Source organism: Lagopus leucura, unplaced genomic scaffold (genome assembly GCF_019238085.1).
Source record: "Lagopus leucura isolate 7727_CA_CO unplaced genomic scaffold, USGS_WTPT01 Super-Scaffold_100001, whole genome shotgun sequence".
Taxonomy (NCBI): Eukaryota; Metazoa; Chordata; class Aves; order Galliformes; family Phasianidae; genus Lagopus; species Lagopus leucura.
The window spans coordinates 3,442,438-3,466,849 of record NW_024962262.1 but is presented as its reverse complement, the minus strand read 5'-3'; the positions used below and the strand labels follow the sequence as shown (position 1 = coordinate 3,466,849).

The following is a 24,412-nucleotide window of genomic DNA, read 5'->3' as shown; positions in this document are numbered from 1 at the left end:
ACTTCAAAGAAATCTGTACTCATAATTAATTGCATTCCTTAAACTGAAGGATATTATTTAGGTGATGGATTCAAACCTTTTGAATATTTGGATTTTACGATTTATCAGCCCCACAAAGAGACAAACAACTGACTTTTCATCTTCTATCGGTACACGTGCAAAACTGAGGTGCATCAGTTTTCTGAGTGCTGTATTTACAAAGCTGGCAAGTCGTACGGCTGATGAGAACTCAGCCATATAGTCCTCAGCTCCCCTCATCCCTTCTACTCTCCCACCCATGCTCAGAAATAAGTGCTCATTTCCTGTGGTAGTTCACCTCAGGACTGCAGGAAAGAGGAAAAGCTTATAACATCCATTAGTTGGATTTCAAACTATTATTTCTGTTTTCGTATCAGAAAAAAAAAAAAGCAGGTAAACACACACTGTATTTGTCTCTCTTTTTGCAAAGCAGGCTGTGAAGAACACTTTGCCCATTTTTTTCTTTTTGCTTCCCCTTACAGCATTGCCATCAATGGTAATAGTTAACAGGAATGAAAAATTCCTCTTAAATAATACACAGTACAAGCTAAGAAAAGAGAAATATTAATTTAGAAAACTGTATTAAAACTCATTGAAAATATCCTCATAATTCAAATACACTTCCGTTTTATGGATAATTACAAAACCTTCACTGTCACAGTACTTGGCATCTCATCATCTTGAATACATTGATCCCCAGAAAAATTTTGTTCAGATGCCACCAAAGCACCTGTAGCAAGACAGTACAATAAATCCACAACTTAGTTTGAAGCCAAAACATATTAAATACATACAAAACAGGCACTTAAAAATATTGTATTAGCAGTTTTAAACCTTTTCTTTCAGTATATACTACCCATATACTGACTCAGACAGAAAAGCCAAAATTGCAGCAGACTATGAAGGGTAATGGAATTAAGTGGTGTGGTTCTTCCCTAGAAGTTGAGTGCAGCACAGCAAGTAAATGAACAGCGAAGTAGAGTCTTTCAACTAAAATAACTTCAAATTCCATTTAAAAATTCTTTCAGGCATCATGAAAATCATAATCTGACAGTACTTTTTACAGTTTTTTCCTTTAGTTCTATTGATTATCCTCAACCTAAATAAGTCCTTATATTGTACAACACTAAGAAGATCCACTTGGTCCATCATGACTAATTGAACACTTGGATATTCTCAAAAAAAAAAAAAAAAAAAAAAAAAAAAGCCTCAGACATAAAAAAAATCAGGTCACATAACAGGTTGCAGCATTACATCACGGCTGGGATCTGCCTCATCTACAGTTGAGTAATCAGATGCCAACAGAAGTCATGGAGCAGGACAGGATGCAACAGTGCACTGCAAATGAGAGATTTAGCTCCTGTGGCAAAGTTAGTGTCAGAAAAGTTTCACGTTTGGTGAGTAAGATTTGACATGCCTACATGCATCTGCTCCAGCGTCCAAGAGACTGACCTGGAACACGTTAGCCTCTACTGCACTGAAGTACGGCAGTCTTCTTCAGAAGCAGCCCTCTAGCTTTAAAAAGTTATGCTGTCACAGCTGAACACAGCAACAGTTGCCCTCAGTAACTTCACCAGGATAACATCAGATGCAATACCACCTCATTTTCTTTGTAAGGACAAATTCACAAGCAGATGTAAACAGCACCTTTCTGATTAATTCATAATTCCTGTTCTGAGCTATGATGCAAGCCCCTCTTTCCTTCATCAAATACCTAGCACAAGGAGGTAACCTATGATGCAAAGAATAGCCCTATATCAGCAGCACTCAAGGTGCCTCTGCCCGCAAAGTCAACAGTCTGCTAGCGATGGCATTTATCATCATGTATTTGGTGACATAAATGGCTTAAAGCATTCTCTCCCTTTCATCTGTGCTTTTTCTTCCTTGTAGTACGCTGCCCTTAACCACTGATACAACGGAGCATGAGGCTAAACTGTAGATCTGATCATGAGACAGACTGTGATCAGTTCAGAAATCTGTTTTCCAGTACATTCTAAAGATTTACTGTCCTGGCACAACTGTATGCTCGGGCAGTGCACTATAAGAAATAAACACTATTGTCAGCTCAATTTTTCTGAACTACAACCTCAGGTGTGACCTGTTGAAAAAATCATTGAATCAGAGAATGACCTGAGTTGAAAAGGATCACAATAATCATCTGGTTTCACACCCCCTGCTACATGCAAGGTCACCAACTACCAGACCAGGCTGCCCAGAGCCACATCCAGCCTGGCCTTGAATGCCTCCAGGGATGGGGCATCCACAGCCTCCTTGGGCAACCAGCTCCAGTGCATCACCACCCTCTGTGTGAAAAACTTCCTCCTGGTATCTAACCTGAACCTCCCCTGTCTCAGTTTAAAACCATTCCCCCTTGTCCTATCAATACCCATTCTCATAAACAGCTCTCCCTCTCCTGTTTATAAGCTCCCTTCAAATACCGGAAGGCCACAATGAGGTCTCCCCAGAGCCTTCTCTTCTCCAAGCTAAACAAGCTCAGTTCCCTCAACCTTTCCTCACAGGAGGGGTGCTCCAGCCCTCTGATCATCTCAGTGCCCTTCTCTGGACCCGCTCCAAGAGCTCCACGTCCTTCCTGCACTGAGGGCCCCAGGCCTGGACGCAGTTCTGCAGATGGGGCCTCACAAGAGCTGAGTAGAGGGGGACAATCACCTCCCTCTCCTGCTGGCCACCCCTTTTTTAGGGCAGCTCAGAACACAGTTGGCCTTCCGGACTGCAGCAAACACTGCTTTCTCACATCCAGCTTCTTCTCCACCAGGGTCCCCCAAGTCCTTCTCCATAGGGCTGCTCCCAAGGGGTTCTTCACCCAGTCTTTATCGATACCTGGGATTGCCCCAGCCCAAGTGCAACCCTTTGCACTTGGCCTTATTGAACCTCATTAGGTTCACATGAGCCCACTTCTCCAGCCTGTCCAGGTCCCTCTGGATGGCTTCTAGATTCACAGTTAAAATTCTGAATTGTGAAACAAGCTTTACAAAGCTGAGATATGGATTACTTTTCACATAGAGGTAAAAAAAGAAAGTAAATGCATTGGAGCTACAGAGAGTTGTGGGAAATGTGTAAGCAAATTATGGTGTGAAGACTGGAAAGAATTAAGCTTCTCACTTCTGAATGGGCACATTTTCAAGAAATGATTGTGTCTCAGTGTAAACCAAACTATCTCCATTTATTTTTCCTATGCTAAATGAGATTTACTTGAATTTGAGTTGTGTGTAAGGTTTGATCTGTACTGGTATGATAGGATAAAAAAAGGCTATGTCAATTTGAGTTCACTTAAAGAATGAAAGATACTAAACTAGTTGCTTAACTCGATGATGCTTTATTTTTCACTATACAAATGAGAACTGAAGTAGTGTAGGAAGCAAACAGTTCCTTTTCTGAATCAAGACAATTTTTGTCTCCCTCCCCAGAAGAAAGCAGTCTTGAAAAGGCACTCAGAAAACACATCAAAGACGTTTCAGTAGTTCTAAGCCTTCACAAAATTTTGTCCCTAGAGGTAATTATTAAAGTGAAGAACACAGGTTTTTTTTTTTTTTTTTTTTTTTTTTTTTTTAAATGGGCAAATGCTAGTAAACAAAGAGAAGGAAAATAAGAGCTGATGATTTCATTCCTTTCCATGTTAGCCTGAAATAATTGGTAGAAAAACAATTGTGGCTTACTTATTACTGTAACATGTTATAAGTGCTCTATAAAAATACAATGAACAAAAGTGAACAATGGATTCCAGTTGTAAGATAATCACAGCACTATAGAATAATTTGGGCTGGAAAGGAACTTCCAGCCCACCCAGTTTCAAACTCCCCCACCATGGGTAGGGTTACCTCCCACTACATCAGGTTGCTCAAGGCCCTATCCAACCTGGCCTTGAACACCTCCAGGGATGGGGAAATCCACAGCTTTTCTGGGCATCCTGTGCCAATGAAGCATTCAAAGAGCTGCTGTTACAGCAGTTCTAATGGTTAGTAGGGAGCAAGAAAAAAAAAAAATCTTGAAGGGTACTATTTTTTTTTTTTATTTTAAAGAAATAATTACTTTAATAAACATTTCTGAAAAAGAGAGTCTCATTAAAACAAAATAATAAAAGCAGAAAAGAATAGCTGCAGCATGACTCAGAATCATAGAACACCCTGGGTTGGAAGGGACCCACAAGAATCTCTGGGTTCAGCTCCTCACCCCACATAGGATGATCCAACATTTGAATCCTGTGTCTGAGAGTGTTGTCCAAATGCTTCTTGAGCTCCATTCAGCTCAAGCTTATTTCAGTACCCAGTCATTCTCTGACGAAAAACCTTTTCCTAAGCCCCAGCCAGACCTCCCGCTCATGCAGCTCCATGTCATTTGAAAGTTCAGATCCAGCCAATATTGGAAAGGAGAATAGCAAACATTTCTGATAATTACCTAGAAACTTATTAAAGTACAGCATAATTACTAAATAAGTAAACACTGCCTCTGTCATGTGCTGCAAATTACTTCAAGTATATCATTAAATCCAGTTTCCCATTGTATTCTGACCTTTGACTTCAAATACTTAGTTCATTCAACTTGTAGTTCAGTAAGGCTACTTTTCAACTACATTTCAGTAACAATCATAGCATTCCATCCTCCACCAAGATTCACAGGAAGTTGTACATTTGTTTCTAAGGGAAGTTATGTTTTCACTCACATTCAGGTTTGAGCAAAACCTACTCAGTAATTTCAGTTCTGATGCGGTGGGATCTAAAACGGTATGTGGGAGCCTATTAATGTCTGGGGAAAGTAATTGCCTGAACACTGAAATCCAATTAAGCATTCATATTTTTAGAGAAATTAGTATTAAGAATGAGAACTGTCAAACTGAAGAAAAAGTTAAAAATATAACACAAATAGCACATACTACTGCAAACTGTAACCTACCTATTTTAGTTTACTTTCAATTTAATAAATAAATGCTAAAGCATAAGTAATTAGTGAAGGTATGAGTTTCTACAGCCATTTTTAACTTGACAGGTAAGCATGACACAGCAATGTATGTTAGAACTACAACAACTGCTTCACTTGGACTGCTGTTACAGTGTCATAATCATGAATGCATCTCTATATTACCCCCCTTCTTCCCCACTCTTTCATACCTCAAGCTTAAGTCCAGTCAAATAAATAAATAATCTAGCAAACATCCCAAAAAATCACATTTATACTATTAGTCACCTTCAATTAAATAATACCGTTCATGTACTAATAAGACAAACTCTAGCTAACTGGAACAGGTTGCCCAAGGAGGTTGTGGATGCCCCATCCCTGCAGGCATTCAAGGCCAGGCTGGATGTGGCTCTGGGCAGCCTGGTCTGGTCGTTGGTGACCCTGCACATAGCAGGGGGTTGAAACTTAATGATCATTGTGGTCCTTTTCAACCCAGGCCATTCTGTGATTCTGTTGCTGATTCTAACACTGGGTAACATAGAAAGCAATCCTTACTGAAGTACTAAAGTAAATACTTCATTGAATGCTAGCAACAAGGTGTGGAGGGATGGTGAGGACATTTCAGTGCTTTGTAAGGCAATCACCTTTTGCTGATTAATAAGCATTAGAATTTCTTCAGGTAAATCTCTTCACCCTTGAACTGCAAAATGTTACTTGTGAATGCTTTCAGAGTTGACCATTGGAAGAAACATAAAGAAAACAAGCTGAACGCTTTTTTTTTCTGTTGTTTAAAAATAGATTTAGTAAAGTTTCAAGTTAAAAAACCTTCACATCTACATAACGTAGTTGCTTACAAAAGTTACTCTGAGAATTAAATTTCACAGCTCTTAAATAACACCCTAAATTCTACTTTTAACATCCTTTTTACACTCACAGTTTCACACTAACTGGCAAGATAGTCACTGGACACTGGTGCAAGTGTCACACATAAGGCTGAGAAGTCTGCTTATACTTCACAGTATAAGTTCAAATCCCTCCAAGACTCATGATTAGTTTGGTTCTGATCTCTCCCATTTCTTGTTTCAACTGCATCATCATTAGCTATCCTTACTCATTCACAACATGTCCTTTCTCTGCACTGAAAACAATTAAAATCCCCCTTATCACTTGCATTAATACTTAAATATTAGCTTGGAAAAAACTTGAGCAAAATCCATAGATGCATTGAATCTCAGTCTGTAAACTACATCATCATGCATTTCCATTGATCCACTTCTGAACTCCTAAAAAAAAATGCCAACTTCAAAACTTCCAGATGGATTTTCTTTTGGAAGAGATGCAGTTGTGTTTTAAAAGAAAAAATAATTAAAATCAAACTCACCATAATAATCTTCCTTTTTGTTTTACTTACAGTAATAACAAGAAATTTTTACATGCTTTCTACATATTACATATATTTTTCCAGCCTCAGTCTTCTTTGTTATTTTACACAGATGATACAGACTTGATTTATGGCATTAATAAGGTGTAAAATAAAGGCACTTTGCCTTATTTGAAACCAGCTGCCCAACCCACCTATCTGTTGCAACCACAGAGCTAGTGAAAACACTGCTGACCTATTACCCAGCTGGTCTAGAAAACCATCTCATCTCAGATCTCACTTGAATCCTATTTAGTATTTATGTACTTAGGCTTTTATTTGTTATTATAAACTATTCTGTTCCGACAAGTCACTGTAAGGAAGATACATAAAGATTATCTAGGTGGAATTATCTCTATAAAATCTAGAAACAAATCTATTGTTTTATGACTTTGTTATCATTTTCTTTGCAGAAGATTTTACATCACGAGCATCACAACACGTTACTTGAAAAACCAAAAGATGTTTCAGAAGTCAAAACATCAGAAAAAAACCTCATATCATAGATACGTTTATTACGTTAGACACATGAAGATGCATTTATTGGAACAAATTCAAGAAAGCCTGGTATGCTTACCTTTGAGAGTTCCATTCCTGGTCCACACTGTTTGCAGAGAATACATTTCCCAGTATGGTCTCTAAATTCTTGTTCTCTGCAGTCTCCAGTCTCACAAATTACCCTACTTAGCTATGAAAAAAAAAAAAAAAAAAAAAAGAAAAAAGATTAACTTTATTTCTGATATATAATTTATACAAGCTCTAAGAGAAATCACATTTTTATCTTTAAAAATGATGGTCTGCTTTATGAGGAATACCATAAGCACTACCATCAGCCATGCAAAGGCTCAGTATAGTTAACTGAATCCTAGCCAGAAACATTATCAAACATGAGTGCTCTCAAGAGAACTTCAAATTCAATGTCTACAGACTTCTATCACAGGAATTGCTCTACACAATTGCTTCCAAATTCTTACTTTGTGTATTAGTCCTTTCAGAAAGGTCAAAACTTTTCTGATAGCAATGAAGCATTAATTACCCTTAGTTTCAGAGCTTGGCTCTGCATGTCAGTTCAGGTATGCCTACAAATGAATGTAATTGCATGCCATGCTAATATTATATGGATAAAATGGACACTTCAAACTCCTGAACTATATATCCACACAGCATAGTGTACTAAGAGATTGACATTGAAATAGCAGTACCAAGAAATGACACAAAGTAGATGACCAAGCTCACATTAAAATTGAAAAAAATATTTCATAGTTGTTTAAATAGGTTTGAGTCTTCCAGACTTAGTGGTTGCACACAGAAGACACCACTCCTGTGTCTGACACAATCATTTATTTCAACATTCATCTTGGAATAAAGCTGACTTACATACTTACCAAATATGCTAGTAAGATTATAAGCATCTTCAATTTGTCTTCTCCTTGAAATCCTTTAGGTTCCATTTCTTACAACTAAATCTTCACTCCCCACAAAAGAAAAAAAAGAAAAAAAAAAAAGAAAAAAAATAGCATTTCACTGTTTGTTGTTTAAATTTAGATCAAGCATACATCTTCTAGCTTAGCTATCTATTGACTGTGTTAAAATGCTTCTGATATTCAAGGAAGCTAAGTAACCTGACACAAACACATACAAATATATCTTCAATGTTAATAAATAAGCACACAATAAAATTAGTTAACAGGATTATGATGTTTCTGTAATAAAATGTTGTCTTTTTTAAGAAGATGCATGAAGTTTCTGTAGCCTTAATTCTTAAAATTCAGAGACTGCTACCGGTCCAGATCAGAGAACTTCAACATCTGCAGACCCAGTACCTCCTAACATCTGATGCTGACCCCTAACATATCTTGCTTGCTTGCTTGCCAGACACCAGCTTAGCATAGGGTCAACCGAAAATTTTCAGAAATTTTCAGAAAATTTCATTTTCTCCAAACATGCCACTTATCAGTCAGGATGCAGCTGATCACACACGTTCCTTCACACAGCTGATCACATGGTGTAACGTGGAGCAAAATGGGCTCTGCAATGAAGTGGAGGCAAACATAGGCTTTGTTTCTACTCCTCACCAACAGAAATTAACTTCTTAAAATGTGTTAATGATCATTTAAGATCAGGTAGGCAAAGACTGTTATGCAAGGCATTTCAAACAGCATAACCAAATCACATCCTACCTACCTCAGGAAAAGGAAGCCTATAAAGCTTTGCTTAATTAATTTAAGAAGCTCTAATGAGCAAATGATTAAATAAATAAATAAAGGGAAACAATCTGAAACTGCCACAGAAATGTGGGTTAGGTTTCCTGGATTATTAGACCAACAAACCATTAGTCTACGCCGTATGCCTACAATCATTCACAAGTCGTACGTGGCCAATAGAAAGTTTCTTCTCACTTCACTTTTATTTATTTGAGTTCACGTTCATTTCCAGGTTTTTTTGGTCACTAGACTAGAAATAGCATAGCATTTCGTGCAGAAATCCGTGCTGTACAGCAACAAGAAGAGAATAGTAAGTAAATTTAGCCTATGTACTATTATATTTGAATGTGACCCTAGCTTGCATATATGATAGTAATAGACTACGTTTCACCTAGATTATGTGAAAAATAATTCTTAAGTATTACAGGTCTACTTCAAAACTTAAGGAGAAGTGTTTAATTATGTTTTTAATATGTAAGATTATAAAAATTTATCATTTAGGAGTAGAAGATGTTGGCAAATGAAAGGATGGAACCCAAGCATAAGAAAAGAATAAAGAAAAAGATTAAGAACAGCTTTGAAGTGTTTTATGATATGGAACTATGACAAGCATAACACACATAAGAAAATGCAACAATCATAATGAGAACAAATCAAGTATTATAAAAGTGCTACATCAAGTGTTACAACACTCGGTTTCACGTTTCCCAGCATGAAAAGCCTAGTTAACAAATTCTAATGAATAAGAAGGAAGCGTACATCAATGACACTGTTGATGTATTTTAAGGTTCAAAATTTTATTTTGAAATTATTTATATATGAATAATTATTTATTTAAAAAAATAATAATAATTAAAGTCTGCCCAGGAAGGACAGAGCAGGCAGAGAGGTGCAGTCAGGCACTCCACAGAAAAGCCGAGATTCCATTCTTACTGCTCTTCCTCTCCTAGCAATGGTACTAGTCTATGTGTCAATTACATTTATCAGATTACATGCATGTCAACATGGGGTAAAAAGACAACCAAGTAACAGAGCTACAAGTAGGTACAGCATGCTCTAGAGGTTACTTCTTCAAGTCTGAAGGATAAAACAGTTCACAGTTCCTTCAGCCTCTCCTTGTAAGGCATATTCTCCAAGCCCTTCACAAGCCTTGTTGCCCTTCTTTGGACCTGCTCCAGCACCTCCATGTCCTTTCTGTACTGAGGTGCCCAAAACTGAACACAGCACTTGAGGTGAGGCCTCACCAGTGCCGAGTACAAGGGCAGGATGACTTCCCTAGTCCTGCTCACCACACCATTCCTGATCCAAGCCAGGATGCCATTGGCCTTCTTGGCCACCTGGGCACACTGATGGCTCATATTCAGCTTCAGCTGACCATCCAGCCAAGGTCCCTTTCCATCAGTCAGCTTTCCAGCCACTCCTACCCAAGCCTGTAGGGTTGCCTGGGGTTGTTGTGACCAAAATGCAGGACCCGACACTTGGCCCTACTGAAACTCATGCAGTCTGCCTTGGCCCATCGATCCAGTCTATCCAGGTCCCTCTGTAGTGCCCTTCTCCCCTTAGGTAGATCAACGCTCCCTCCCAGCTGAAGTCAAACTAAATTAGACCAAAGACAAATTGTGAGACTTTTAGTGACCTGGAAAAATCAGGGAAGACTTAAGTATTACTTCCAGCATCATTCTTTGAACTAAAGAAATTCTTATTGGCTTCTTGATGCCACATGTTAGTATTCAGTAAGGAAAAAAAGGACTATAGAAAGCAGAGCTTCGTGTAGTTGTGCAATCAGAACGAAGTTGTAAATGTAACTGAGTTGCTTAGGAGGACTATCAAGTGAACATTCTAAGCTGAATGAGGTGACGTTATTTCTTTAACAGTAATTTTAAGGAATATAAAACATAACAGCTCTAATTTAATTATGTTCATTTGTATAATACTACCAAAAAAATTAAAAATGAATTCTTTATAGCACTGAAGCATGTTTCATTTTAAATTCAAATATTTACTTGTAGGAATAGTGGGTGACATAAAAAAAAAAAATAATGTATTACAACAACTGTATATATTTATGTCAAGTTGCATACAGTATTATCAACACAAATAGCATCACTGAGCCGCAGTAAGCCTGATGATCTAAAATATGAAGCCATGGCAAAATCTAAACAGTCTGTAATGTACTTCAAGTCACTTGAAGGATGGAAAAAAAGGAAACTGAGAACAGCCTGATTTACTGGCCAGGAGATTCATTACTTGCCATACTACTGCAATTAAAATGTATTAGCCTTATGTAATGAAGCTACATTCATTCCAGACATTTTTCTAATGTGCGATTAACTGAACATTTAATATTTTAATAAAGTTTCTTAGCATGCAGGCCATTTATTAAAGATCAATATTGAAACAAGGAAACGATGCATTTTTATGTTTGTAATATTCTGTTTCAGAGTTGGATTATAAAACAAATGTTATCGTGTACCACCTTCTATTAAGAAGTGACAAGTTGGTCACACTGATATTTAATCATTTCTGTGTGACAGCTTCTGAAGTTGTCATACCAGTTATAAATAACCTTATTATAGCATTTATCTCAAAGATTTAAGACATAGAATGCATATGGAGAAGCACACTGTACTAAAACATATTTTGTTGATTTAGGTGTGGAAATTTTATTGCAGCTCTGAAATATTTTCCATTGAAAAGAAAAATCTACTGCCTTTATAACACTTGTCAAATCCAACACCTTCAATCATCAAGAGTTCCAAAACCCAGAGGAAACTTGCAAAAATCAAGCATTTAAGAACTGGTTTCAAACTCTCACGGACTTCTCCAACTCATCTACAAAGCTTAGCGTGCTTCAAATTTGTTGACTGATCACATACAGAGTGCAATCCCACAGCATTCAGTCTGTGATACAAGATATCTTTCAGAAAATACGCAATCAAATCTTTCAAATACGGTTACAGAACTCAGGGCCTTAAACTTCACTAGGTTTAGCAGCACTGAAACACATTCAAATCATTTCAGTAGATATGTATGTATGCCAGTGGTATTATATCATGGAAGTGCTGATAAGAAATAACACACACAAAAAAACCAAACCACCCAGAAGGACAATATATTGGCTATGACATATGAAAAACAAACAAGCTTGTATATATAAAGAAAACTCTCAGTTAAGGATATGGAAAAAAGTTACTTTTCATGATAACACTTCAATAAAAAATAATACAAATGGTTAAGACACATTAATAAATCATTGTATTGAAAGCAGGTCCCCAAGGAGACATAACTCTGCCAACTGCTTGTTTCCTGTTTCTGCCTTCATTTTTGTTATAAGCCCCAACTGAAAAGCAGATGCTGCAGCACTTAATAGCAGTTTGCCAATGGGTAAATTTGTTCTCTCCTAATACCAATTGTCAGTACACTGATGTAAGTTGGACAAAAGCTATTCATTTGTATTCAACTAAATAGCAACAAGAATGTTTTGCCTCTAAGACACTCACAGTCAACATATTGAAGTCAATACATTGAACCCCCATTAAGAGGTTGTATAGTTACAAGACTGTGCAGGGGCTACTATGCATTTGTATAATGAGGGCAATATCAAACCAAAAGTTAATAACATGCAATAAATGAATCACGGAAATAAGAACTTCAGCCTCCCAGGATCCTACAATGCACTATCTTCCAAAACATACGTCTACATTACTGTTCAAGCAAATGAAATGGAGTGGTGATCTACTCAAAGCCTACTTACCAAGCATTTCCTCCTCCTCTATGAAGAAAAAAAAAAAAAAAAGACATGAAAAAAGACCATGAAAGACACATCACTTCAAGATTCAAGGCAGCAAGATTACATTGTAGCCTACCAGCAAGTTTCTTATGCATACAGGCATGGAAACTTTGAAGTCACTACCCTCTACCTTGTAAAGGAACCTTTGTAATGGGTGAAAAGTCCCAACTTTGAATTTGCTTAAATTACCTAGATCTACCAACTACCTTAACTGATTTGACATTCACATTTGACCACCACTTTTCATGCTTTCCATAACACTGACAAAGAATGCTCCATTTAGTTCTGGATAAGAAAGAGGACTGAAAATATAATCATGTAATCTTGCCAACAGAGGTCTCTGGCATGCGATGAATAGGATCTCTGCTCCCTTCTAACCACCCTGCTTCCCACCTGCAGCTGTCAACTTCATGCAATAAAATGACAAGGATGGCTTTAGCAGAGTCAGTGCCCCACGGGCAAGAAATAAGAGAAGGGAAAGTACTTACGCTGCTGTAATGATAGAGACAAAGGGAATAAGCTAGGGACAAGATCTTCCACTACAAAGCTACACATTGTTATTCTGTCTCATGCCTCTAGAGCACCTTCTCTTTACACCCTGCCCACAAGTCTTGCACTCTTCCCCTTTGTAAAGTAAACAACGTCTTGTCTGACTTCATTTGCTCCAGCTGCTATGAGATGACCCACGTGGAGAAGGAAAAAAAATAAAAATGCTGTTCATCACATTAAATATTCTACTGAATAAATCCACACTTTTTGGAAATTGCCAGACATGAAATTGTACAAAATTAAGAAGCTATAGAATTACTTATACATTTTAAGATGGAGATAGTTAAATCAGAGACAGCAAATAGAAAGCAGGAACATCACTGATTATAGGAAATAGATATATGATTAATAGAGTCTGGGGGCAGAGAGAAAGGAGGTTTGCACACAACCAGAGAATATTTATGCTTTATATGCTTTGATTCATGGTAACTGAAGCACCTGAGTTTGGAGGAGCAATGATGATGATTTAATTTCTTCCCACAATTCAAAAAATAAAAAATAAAAATCAGTACTATGGTACCTTAGCCATCATATACACTACCTACAAAACGCACATATTCCAGTGTATCAAGAAAGGCACAATCAGCAAAAATTGAAAATGATCCACACAACTCATCCCAGTTTTTCTACCTGAAAGTGATGCTTCCAATCTGGGCTGATAAAGTGATGCAAAATAGCTCATGACTCACATTCTTCCACATGGAAGAACAGACTATTATTAATTAGAAATTAGCACAAAACATGGTAACAAAGATGTAATGGGGTGACATTTTTCCTTGACTTAAACAACACTTTACAGAGGGTTCAAGCCTGAGATTAGGATGAGAGGCACTAATCCCACAGAAGTTGATGAGACTACTCATACAAGTAATGACCATTCTGTGCTTCAAGATTAAAGCTTTTGTAAATAGAGTTGCTTCTTCTGTTTAATACATCTCATCTCAGTTTCTTGGAGACACCAATGTTCTACATGAAGCATCGACGTAGAGCTTCATTTGTACATACCTGAGTGTGTGAAATAGCAAGAGAATGAAAGAGGAATGCTATTATTACATTCATGTTCTACTTACACCGAAGCATACTAATGGTTCTTTCTCAAAGCTGCTCTTAAGAATCATAAAACAGTAAGTTGGTTAATACAGTAACCACTGTAATGTCAACGTGTCATATTTATCCAGCAACATTATAGCAGTTTCGTGTAGCATGCAATGCTTTAAAAAGCACAGACAAGTTCTTTCTCTTCTGTTGGCACCGCAAGTGCAACTTACAGAAACTGGGGGAAAAGTACTCAATTTCCTCCTTAACTGGAGATTTATCGCTGACCTAATAAAGTAAACCAGTGCAACTCCCTGAAATACAATTAGTAATTATTGTAAGAAATTACTGATCATAAGTAATTAACAAAATCAGCTTAATTCCTCCATCCCTGGAGGTCACCGTATCACAGAACGGCTTGGGGTGGAAGGGACTCCAAGGTTCATCAAGTTCCAACCCCTGCAATTCCACGAGACTTGTATTTCTAAAACCACCTCTGCTTACACAGCAAGCAGCACCCGCTCAGTCTGCCCAGCTCGCCTTACGGGTGATGCTGAAGGCACACTGTAAAGGGGTTACGCCAATCTGCCCCTCCTGCTCACATCAAACACTACCGGACCCCCTTTGTTAACGGGATAAAGTATTCGTTTAGGGTAGAAAACAAATACCAGGCACCGAGATTTGTCAAGGGTATCAGGTCCTGCGCTCAGCCCGAGGTCAGACCGATGGAGACAGACATCACGAAAGGAAGTTAAACAATCAAAGGCTTTTCGACAGAGCCTTAATCGCTCCTTCCCATCCCGTTTGCAGCCCTGCTTTCACCCCAACTCCGACGCCGTTCGCGGTGCCCAGACGCGTATCAGCGCTGCTGGCAGCCTGAGAGCCGCCCCCCTCCCGCCGCGCCTCCCTTCGCTCCTCCGGGGGAGGCTCCCAGCGGAGGCTCCCGGGAACTGCGGCGCCTCGCCTCGCCTGGCAGCCTCTCTCCTGCTCCTCCAGACGGTGAGACGCGGCTCGCTCAGACCCACCTGCCTGCTTGCTTGCTGCCAGCGAGCCTCTGCCCGCAGCCCGCGCCCTCCCTCCCGTCCTCTCGCTCCGTCTCCGAGGCAACGCGGCGCCGCTCCCCTCCCTCCCTGACCAGACGGGGGGCCCGGCTCAGGTGACCGCGGGCAACCAATCAGCGGCCACACGTGCCCCGCGGCGAGCAGGCGCGCGCTCCCTCTGAGGCGGGGCTGCGCGGGCGAGGCGGCGGCGGGAGCGGCAGCGGGGTCGCGTTAGGAGGGTGTCGCGTGCTACCGATAGCTGCCGCCGCCTCAGAGGGCGGGCGGAGCCGTGCTCCCGCCTCGGTGATGTGCTGGTGCTGTTACCAGGCATCGAAGGGGAAAAAAACAAACCAACTAAACAAACAAAAAAATAGCGCGGATGCTCTTCACCTCAGGATCAGTCCTAAGCACTGCTCGGCTTCTTGTTGCACTGAACAGGCGGGCTGTACGCAGCCAGGCACCACGTGTGGCTGCAGAGGTCCTCCAGTGATTCCCTGCGAAGTTCTCCCCACAGCGCTTAGGTGGGGTTTTCTTTCCTGCTAGTTCAGTCTGAAGTGTTTTGCCATTCTGTAGGCAGCCAAGCTGTGGCGTAACACCAGGCACAAACTCAGAAACCCAGCCCTTCACAGAGAAGAAATCGTTCATATTCACTAGAAAAGATGTGACTTACCACCACTTGTATGGTGAATTAGGAGCTGGGCTGGCATTAGCGACGCACCAGCTTTGGTAAAACCAATCTTGTGAAACAATCTTGCAAGGAATTCAGATCAGGAGTTTTAACTTTGAATTAAGAGATTAACGCTAGCACCATTAACTTTGATTAACACTACCGCCACAGTCCAAGCAGCGCTATGGGTACGCTGGGAAGTGAGGTGGGGCATGGAGATGGTGAACAATCAGATACACGTGGCAAGAAAGTGTTTTCAAATAAACCGTTTTGGGGAGTTTCTCACAGAGATAAAGTTTTGGAATTTGCCTGCTACATGGACTTCTATAAAACAAGTAGTGCCTGTTGTAATACAGCAAGTTGCTTGCGAAAAGATAAATGGTTGCAACAAAATGAGTTGTTCTCAATTAGAGGAAAAAAAAGAGCTAACTCAGAATTCACAGGGCTTTTTATTTAATTATCTTTTAAAGGGCCTGCAAAGACGAGTTCTGTTTCAGGCCTGCTGCCAGAAGGAGCTCTGTGAAAGGCTGGAATGTCTGCCAGGAATGGCACATTACAGCAGCGGCGGTGCATCTGTTGTGCATGGCAGCTGCTGTGCAGCATTGGGCTCTCTGCATCCTCTTGGTATTTACAGGCAGCTGCTTTGAATGTTAGGGTTTGTGTGGACACCTGTAAAACACACTGCACGAGTTCTTGTTGGAGTCGCTCTGTGTTTCAGGTGCTTGTTTTAAAGGAGTATAGTTACACAAGTGTATTAAAACATCCCAGAGCTCTTAAAACATTGTCTGAACATTGAGGACTACCACAGAAAGAAGCATTAAGACTTTCCCATCACACAGATGTTTACTTCCGCGATGAATTAAGAACAATGAGGGTGATGGAGTCTGGAATATTAAAGTGTGTTTAAGACCCTGTTGGAGCATGTAAATGAAAATGGATGGGTTAATTCCATGCATCACTGAAAGATGATGAAAATTGCAGGCCTTCTCTTTAGATTAGGATATTTCTTCTATAGAAATGGAAGTCAGCGGAGAGATTCTCAGTAGAGAAAGCAAAGAAGAAGTATTTGGAAAGTAGTTTTCAGTTGACCGCTTTGATAAGACTAAGTTACGTGACATATCTGATGTGGAAGAAGAAATTGTACAGCAATAGGAAGTTGTTATCTCCATATCTCAAATGCTAACACAGCTCCCCCAGTCAACTGTGAGATAGATCTACTCTTGTTATGACAGCTGCTGGAAACTGATGTCAGTATATCTGTACAATGTCTTTTGATACTCTTAACTGTTACAAATCTTAAAGTATGTTTATGATGTTATCTAAGACACACTGTTTGGAAATGGCTCTATTTATAATCAGAAATTGCTCATGCTTTTTTAATAAATAAATTACAGACTAGTCTGATTTTCTTGAACTTTTTCTTTCTGAAGACTTAAGCCAGAGGATTAATTAATGTTTATATAGCACTTTGTATACAGTCATAAGCACCAAGAATTATTATTATTTAATCTTTAAAAGTCAGATCAATGAAAAATCGAACCGTCAGAGAGCTGTTTTTTAAAACAACAAAAATGCTGAAAATCCCCTGCTTCCTGCCCATGCCCTTCCCCCCCCCCCCCAGTATGTCCAACTCTGCTTTCATTTCAGTCTCACATACAGACAAAGAAAGATATTTTTCAGTTTAAATAGGTTAACGCCCATCTGTGGGGACTTTTTACATAATGAAAAAAAAAAAAAAAGAATTCTTAAATGCAGTTCTAGGGCCTGAAAGTTGCAAATATGTTAATGTTTAAGTCTACCAACGTAACCTATCTCATTAGCAGTGTTACTTCTATGAGCAGCTTTATTCATCTGTGTGATTGTAGGGTCAGATCCTTACAGAGATAATTTAAATGCATGTTACTTGTAGCTATTTTGACTCCTGGGGAAAACTAAAAAAAATCCCTTCACTATGTTTTGCTGTTTTTTTTTTTTTTCCCTTCTTTCTCTTCAGCAAGGTAAGGTTTAGAATCACTTTTTCTCAGGAAATAAAAAATGTACATGTTAAAACACAAGCAGCAAGAAAGAGGAGATTGGAAAGGTGAAGAAGCTCATCAGTGAAGTATGGGGCTGGTTAATAAAATTAATGTTTCAAACTGTCTTTTCAGGGTTACAGGAACATGCTTTGGTACATCCTGAAAGAAAAATTCTAAACTTTGCTTTGGCTGTGCCTTCAAAAATATTCTTCCTTGACAGCTATATAGACTTTATTCATGCAGTGCTAATTACTTTCCTGAGAGTGTAATTGACTTATTAAGTTAGAATATGAATTAATTGGTGGTGTAGAAAATTAAATGACACCAAGTCAGGCCTGGTCTTAATCTGTGTCTGGCATATTATCTCTTGATAGTAAGTAAATTTTAAATTTATGTATACAAATATACTTCTAATTCGAATGAATCAAAGTTTTCTGACTAATGAAAGATGGCTACAGTCATCTGGAAGTGCTGATAACTTAATTTTATTCATATGTGAGCAGACTGTGAAAATTTGATTTTGCATGTTGCTGTAGTGTATGTGGAAATAGACATGAAATATGAACATCCTGAGGGTCCTGGACTGACACCCCCCAAAGAATGGTGTCACAACAGTGCTTAATAGCTACTAGTTATGCTTGCTTTTACTTGCACTTTGTTAATTACAAAGATGTACTTAAGTCTTACACACATCTAAGTTTAGATATAAGCACAGACACTTGAAGTCAGTGTTTCAGGAGAACTCACTATCCACCATTAAGACCTGATGTTCAGAGAGCTCACTGTCTGGGATGTTGAACTTCTTTGCAAGTCTGGCCCCAATTATGGGTCCTAAGTTCTTCTGAAAATCTAAATTATCTTTAAAAACCCGCAGAAGAAACTCAAGTCTTATTTTCAAATAATCCTGCTACAGGCATAGAACCACTCACAGATTTGGCCCATACTCACAAAAATTCTGGCCCTTAAAGGGCCAATGTACAGTGAATAATCCCAATTCTTCTAATGATTCTTTACAGTGAATTTCTGAAGTACTTGTCTTCTATTTTCTTGGGGTACATATTTGTAATGTGAATTGGAGGAGCAATGTAAAATGTTGTGAAGTAAAACTGCTTCACTGAAATAGTAGGAAAGCTTTCCTGGAGTTCTGCAAAACCAGGTGTTTGCTCTAGATAAGCTAAAGATTTCTTTAATATCCTTCTTAACATACCATAAAAGAAACATCTATCATCATGTCGAAATGTTAATTCTGTTATCGAGATTTCTTTTTGTATTTCATAGTTGAACTAACACCTCTTTTATGTTGAAATTTGAAAAAAACTCCATTTTTGTATATAAGGATGTGATATTTATAAATACAGTTCTAATAACTGGTGAAAGAGAACACCTTTTAATCTCAAGAGTGCAACCAGTAGGATAAAAAGTGTTGCTTGAAGAAGGCAGCCTTTAACAAATACACAGAGAGAAATAAATACACAATGTGTAGGAAATAAGGCTGGTCTTTTCTTAGAAAATAAACATTCCCCCAAGTCCTGTAATGCTCGTATTCAAATATCACTTTACAAAACTACAGACAGCTGAAATGAGCAGTGCACACAAAAGTATTATACACCCACCAATACTGAAACAAATTTGATTTAGCTTCAGTTTTCAAATGCCAGTATATTCTAGATATTTTTTTAAAAATATAGTTCTGCAAAAGTCACAAATAGAAATGGCACATAAGTTATGTATTTTAAACTATGTGCACTCAGTGCTGTGCAGTATTACTGCTTATGTGAACTTTAAAATCTCTTAAAGTCTGGCAAAAAGAAAACTGCAAAAAAAGTACAAAATCCAGTACCTGTTTTATGATGAAGTCTTCCTGTGCCCAGGCTTTCTGCAACTTAATTTCACACTGCCAGAGCTTCTGTATTAAATGCCTTTACCTCCTTAAAAAAAAAAAAAAAAAAGAAGAAGTATGTCAGCACAAGCCCAGACGAAACTCCAAATCCGGGAAAATAAAATTAACCATGCAGATCAAAGGCAGACGAGCACTGAGACCAAGTGCCTGTAATCTGATCAGTGATCAGTTGCCATACATCAAAGGCAGTGCTTTGGAGAGGAAAAAGAACTCTTTTTTTTTTTCTTCTTTTTCTTTTTTCTTTCCAGCAGGTAGCTGTGCTGCTAAATTCTGCCTTTCAGTACTCCAGTTCTTTTGTTAAAAATCGATCACTGGTTTCTTTCCCTCTTTTCCTTTCTTGTGCTGGGAGAATGCACATGATTCTGACATGCTTGCAGTTGAGTGGCTGGATCTGTAGCTTTTTTGAGTTCCCAAGCTGTGTTGTGGATTGTGTGTTGGAAGCTTTCCCCAGTGCCAGCGGGTTCCGCTTTATCCCTTTCATCTCACTGAGCTGCAGATCCCATGACATCATTCAATGCTGTGGGACTGGTTAGAGAGCTATAATACAGCCTGTGGGGGAATTCAACTAAAGAGCAACAAGAGTTTGCATGATTTCTAATCGGGTTAGTCCATTGTAACAAACCCAAGGCTCACTTCAAAGTTTGCATTACGTTAAAGTTTCCTCCCAAGAAGGCAGAATAGTGTAGCTATAAGGATTTCTCAGAAAGATGCTTTATAATTTGGTCTGCAACAGGAAGTTACAATTTTTCATAAAGCTCTGGAAGTCAAACATGTAGGTCAGTTTGCTAGGCAGCTGTAACAGATGACAGAAAGCTCCTCCTGCTTATCTCTTTGTAGAGGTTTGCAGAGGAGGAAGCGGTGTGTTTTATGCACTGGAATTGGTGTTTTACTTTGGTTTTGATTTTGCATTGGCAAAAGCAAGCACAATAGAGCGTGCTCTTACTCCCTGGTTTGTGTATTCACTGCTGCTTACTGTGTGGCCTTTGCAAATCATTTATTTCAGCCTGGTTCATCAGTGGCTTATGATCCCTTTATAGAAATGAGCCATAAAGCCACTGTAATTAACCCTCAGTAGGTTTTTGTTGTGAAAGAGCTTTTTTTTTTTAGGTGGGATAGATTCAAAGTGGTCACCATTTGCTGTCAGCAGAAGGAGACCGTGAGGGAATAAAAAGCTATTGGCACCCCCTGTTCTGCTGCAGTTCAGAGCCCCAGAAACTGCTGGAGAATTCTGTGCAACCACGGGAAAGCAGGAGAATTCTCAACACAGAGCAAATACATAGGAAATGGGCAACAGAGCTGCATTTATTCTGGTTGAGGCAAAGTTAGCTTTTGAGGCAAACTTAGCTTTCGGCATAGGGAATAACTCAGCTCTCTATGCTTCAGCTGCTAATAATACATGCAAATATCAAGCAGAATGGCTTTTGGGATAACTAGTCATAGTGAAGATATCTCTGCAGTTCCTGTGAGCATATACCCCATACTTTGGGTGTACCACATGTGCAGATGAAAGTGATATTAGCACGTCAACTGGTAGCCATTGCTAGAGCCCTGCGAATACTTGCACACTGAGTTACTGAGAAGTCATTCAAATGGCAAAAGTAAAAAAAAGGAACTGCACTGAGCATTAAAAACAGAAGCAAACCACAAGTAGATAAAAGAGACGGCACAGCTGAGTGTGAGGGTGCTAAAGCAAATGTCTGGATGCGATTCCTCACCCCGCGTCCTGCCTGAGGCTGGAGCCTCCTGCCCTGGCCCCTGACCCCCTGGCAGCTCCTGCTGCTCCCCGCACAGCTCAGCCTGCCTCCTGCTCCCCTCAGCTCTCCGAGTGCTGCCGCCGCTCTCGGTAGCTGAGGGAGCCTTCTGCTGGTTGCCTGATGTACTGTGGGCAGATCCCTGCCGGGGGTGAGCCCTGCGTGCCCCTGTGACGAAAAGCACTTCCAAAAAGATTCTTGTAAGAGGTGCACTGTAATGCTGCTGGTTGGACATGATTTAAATACTGTTTGGGATCAGCTTACCAGGTAGAGCTTTGGGGGATGTTCTGGGAATTGGGATGGAGGAGAGTTGTTGCAGGTGCAAACAGTACATGCAGGTAATGAATGACTTTCAGGAATACACTGTTGGCAAAATATGTAAACAAACCATCAATTTCTGTCTGAGTAAAAGAAGGTTATTCGAGCTGCTTACTTCTATTCTGAAATTAATTTGCACTCTTCTGACATACAACTCAATGGAAGATTTCTTGATAACAATCCATTTGTTGCTTTCATGATAAAACTGGAATTGCTTATGTCGAAATAAAACATGCAGGTGAGCTGTAAATAACAGAAATAACTCTTTTCTGTTCATTTCAAAAGGAGCTTTTCTTTAAGAACAGCACTCTTCACAGAAAGCACCTCTTAGTTCTCTGGGTTTTCAATAAGAGCAAGTCCTGAAGGTCTGGCAGAGGTCTTTGATCTTTCTTTTGTACATATCAAAAAGAGAAGTGAGGTTAATTATTACCAATTTAGCCTTTAAAGCTTAAGCATTACATTTTGTCTTTATGACGCTATTTTTCTCGGTGGAACCTGGCAGGTTGAGAGATCTGCCATTTCCCATTCTATGATTTCTTCAAAATTTGACCAGAAATGTGTAGTAATAACAATAATAACAAATGAATATTTTTCCAAGGGTTGATAATTATCTTCTCTCTGTATGTAAAATGAGGATAACATGTATACTGTGATTTGTGTAAGGCACACAACAGACACGTACCAGAGTCAGAAGCAGAATCTGCATAATGTGACACTTGTTTGCACCTCCTGATCGCCAGCTCTGCTTCCCCCTGAGGTCAGTAATCCAGGAAAGCATTCAAGCACAAGCGGTCTGATGAAAATCCTTTAGACTACTCACTACACGTTTGATCATAATCACTGAAATGTCTGGGATAGAAAATGAACTAAACTTATTGAAACTGAGTATTCAACTTCTCGTTAACTTCTTAGGGATCTAAGAAATGTTTCTAGAAAAAGTTCTTATGTTATCTCTGTGTAATCAGAGCAAGAGGTGTCTCTGCAGAGGGAGATGCTGTCTTCAGCATTTGAGGAAGACATTGAACTTTTCTAAACTTTGAAGGACTCTTCCCTGAGAAATATTCAAATGGTGTTGTTTTATTTTTATCCCTTTTATTTCTACTCTGTTAGGACCTCAAGCTAGTAAGGAGGTTGCTTCATCTTTCTCCTAAGGATCAGGCAAGAATTAGACAAGGCACGTAAGTTAGGCAGTTGAGATCCCATTATAGGAGTTTCTAGGAAAAACAAACCAAGCTAAGGCTTCTATTCATGTCCACAGTATTGGATCAAAGCCACAAAGGATAGTCAGCTGATAGAAATGAACTTTTTAGAGAAGTTTCTTAAGTATAATGATTTTTTGGAAAAATTCTTTGAGGGAAAAGCAATCAAAACTATCAAAAAATTGCCAAAGACTGCACAACCTCTCGTCCTATAAAAATGTCCTGTTTATAAAAGCTCTTCTCATATAAGTAATGTACATACTGTATCATACGCGTCAAATGCTTTACCATGTTGTCTTCCATCACTTTACTGCATTTCTGTCTCCTTTACTTCAGTCCATAACAATTCCAACAGGTCCATAGAAGATGTCAGAAATCACCATAGGGAATGCAGTGCCAACTCATTTTGGCCAACTCAGTACCATGCAGTCATCATTTGTGCTAGCCACAACCTTTCAAAGTGTGGCGTAGACACTGAATATGCTATCACAAATGTCAAGTCTGCAGCATCAGAGCAGCTGTAAACTTTCATCATGTACAGATATATAAGGGGCAGTTACATCTAGATGATCAGCTATGGACTACCTATTTGAAGAGATAGAAGTCTATTTTCAGAGCCTTTTGTGCCAGGTCAGCACTGGCTCTGAAGCAGCAGTTGTCATTTTGGGTCACAGATGCAGTGAGAAGTGTTGATCATCATCCTTCTAAAGTATTAAAGGGTTATCATTCCATGAGACTCATCAGTGCTGCGGTCAGGAGAGATGCTTTAGAATGCACAGCCCATGCTCCTGCATGATTTGCGCTGCCATCCCAACGAAGGCTTTATCAGTAATACCTGTTCCTACCCCCCCCATCACATGTTGCTGGCACAGGTTTTGCTGATACTTACTCCAGTGCTTTGCGAATATGCTTACATGACTTTTATAGTGGGAAGGTTCGTAAGAACTTCAACTACAGCACTTTAGGCAGAAAACTCAAGACCTCTGTCTGGCTCACTTGTCATGAAGTATGTCATCAAACTTACCATTACCTGCAACACTTTGCACAGCAATGTGTCTGAGTCAATGCCAGCTTTGAATATAGCCCTGGCAGTTTCTGGCTATATGACTATATTCTAGGGAAAAATACCTATATGCTATTTATATACATTGCACAGATAGGTCACGGGCCACATGACTTATGAGATGCTTGGCATTGTGTCTCCTTGGTCCTGAATTTTCTTCATTGTTTCCCTGTGGGTTTTTTGTTTGTTTGTTTGTTTGTTTGTTTTCCCCATGACTCTTTATACAACTCAACTTTGGTTTCCTTATGAGTAGCCTAAGATCTAAGCAAAATGGAGGCTTTTTGTTCTTGGTTTACCATGTGAATCACTATAAGGGAAGCCTCAAGGGCATTTCCGCAGGTAGATAATGCAGATTTGGGAGTTTGGCTTTGAGGTTGTCCTCAAGGATAATGGAGATGCACCCTGTAGGAAATATTAGTTAATTCACCTGTGATTGGGAGTCAGAAGTTGTGGTTTTATTCCTGGTTCTATCACGAGTATTACTTGAGGCAAGTTGCTCTTTCTCACTGGATCTGATCCTTGGTTGTGTAAG

General features: G+C 39.2%; 1 protein-coding gene across 2 annotated transcripts in view; it reads right to left on the bottom strand.

Annotated features, from left to right (window-relative positions):
- Window positions 1-19,743, bottom strand: part of TNFRSF19 (TNF receptor superfamily member 19) — a 56,183-nt gene extending 36,440 nt beyond the window's left edge. The window contains exons 1-4 of one of the 2 annotated variants that reach the window (XM_042868319.1): window positions 19,728-19,743; window positions 19,490-19,577; window positions 7,735-7,815; window positions 6,927-7,037 (exon numbers count right to left, since the gene is read on the bottom strand). In XM_042868319.1, coding sequence (XP_042724253.1) covers window positions 6,927-7,037; window positions 7,735-7,800 — 177 coding nt within the window. In that variant the 5' untranslated portion in view covers window positions 7,801-7,815; window positions 19,490-19,577; window positions 19,728-19,743. Of the gene's footprint in view, window positions 1-6,926; window positions 7,038-7,734; window positions 7,816-14,952; window positions 15,010-19,489; window positions 19,578-19,727 lie in introns of those variants that run through there. The other variant, XM_042868320.1, reaches the window with a different exon arrangement.
- Window positions 19,744-24,412: the final 4,669 nt, after the last annotated feature.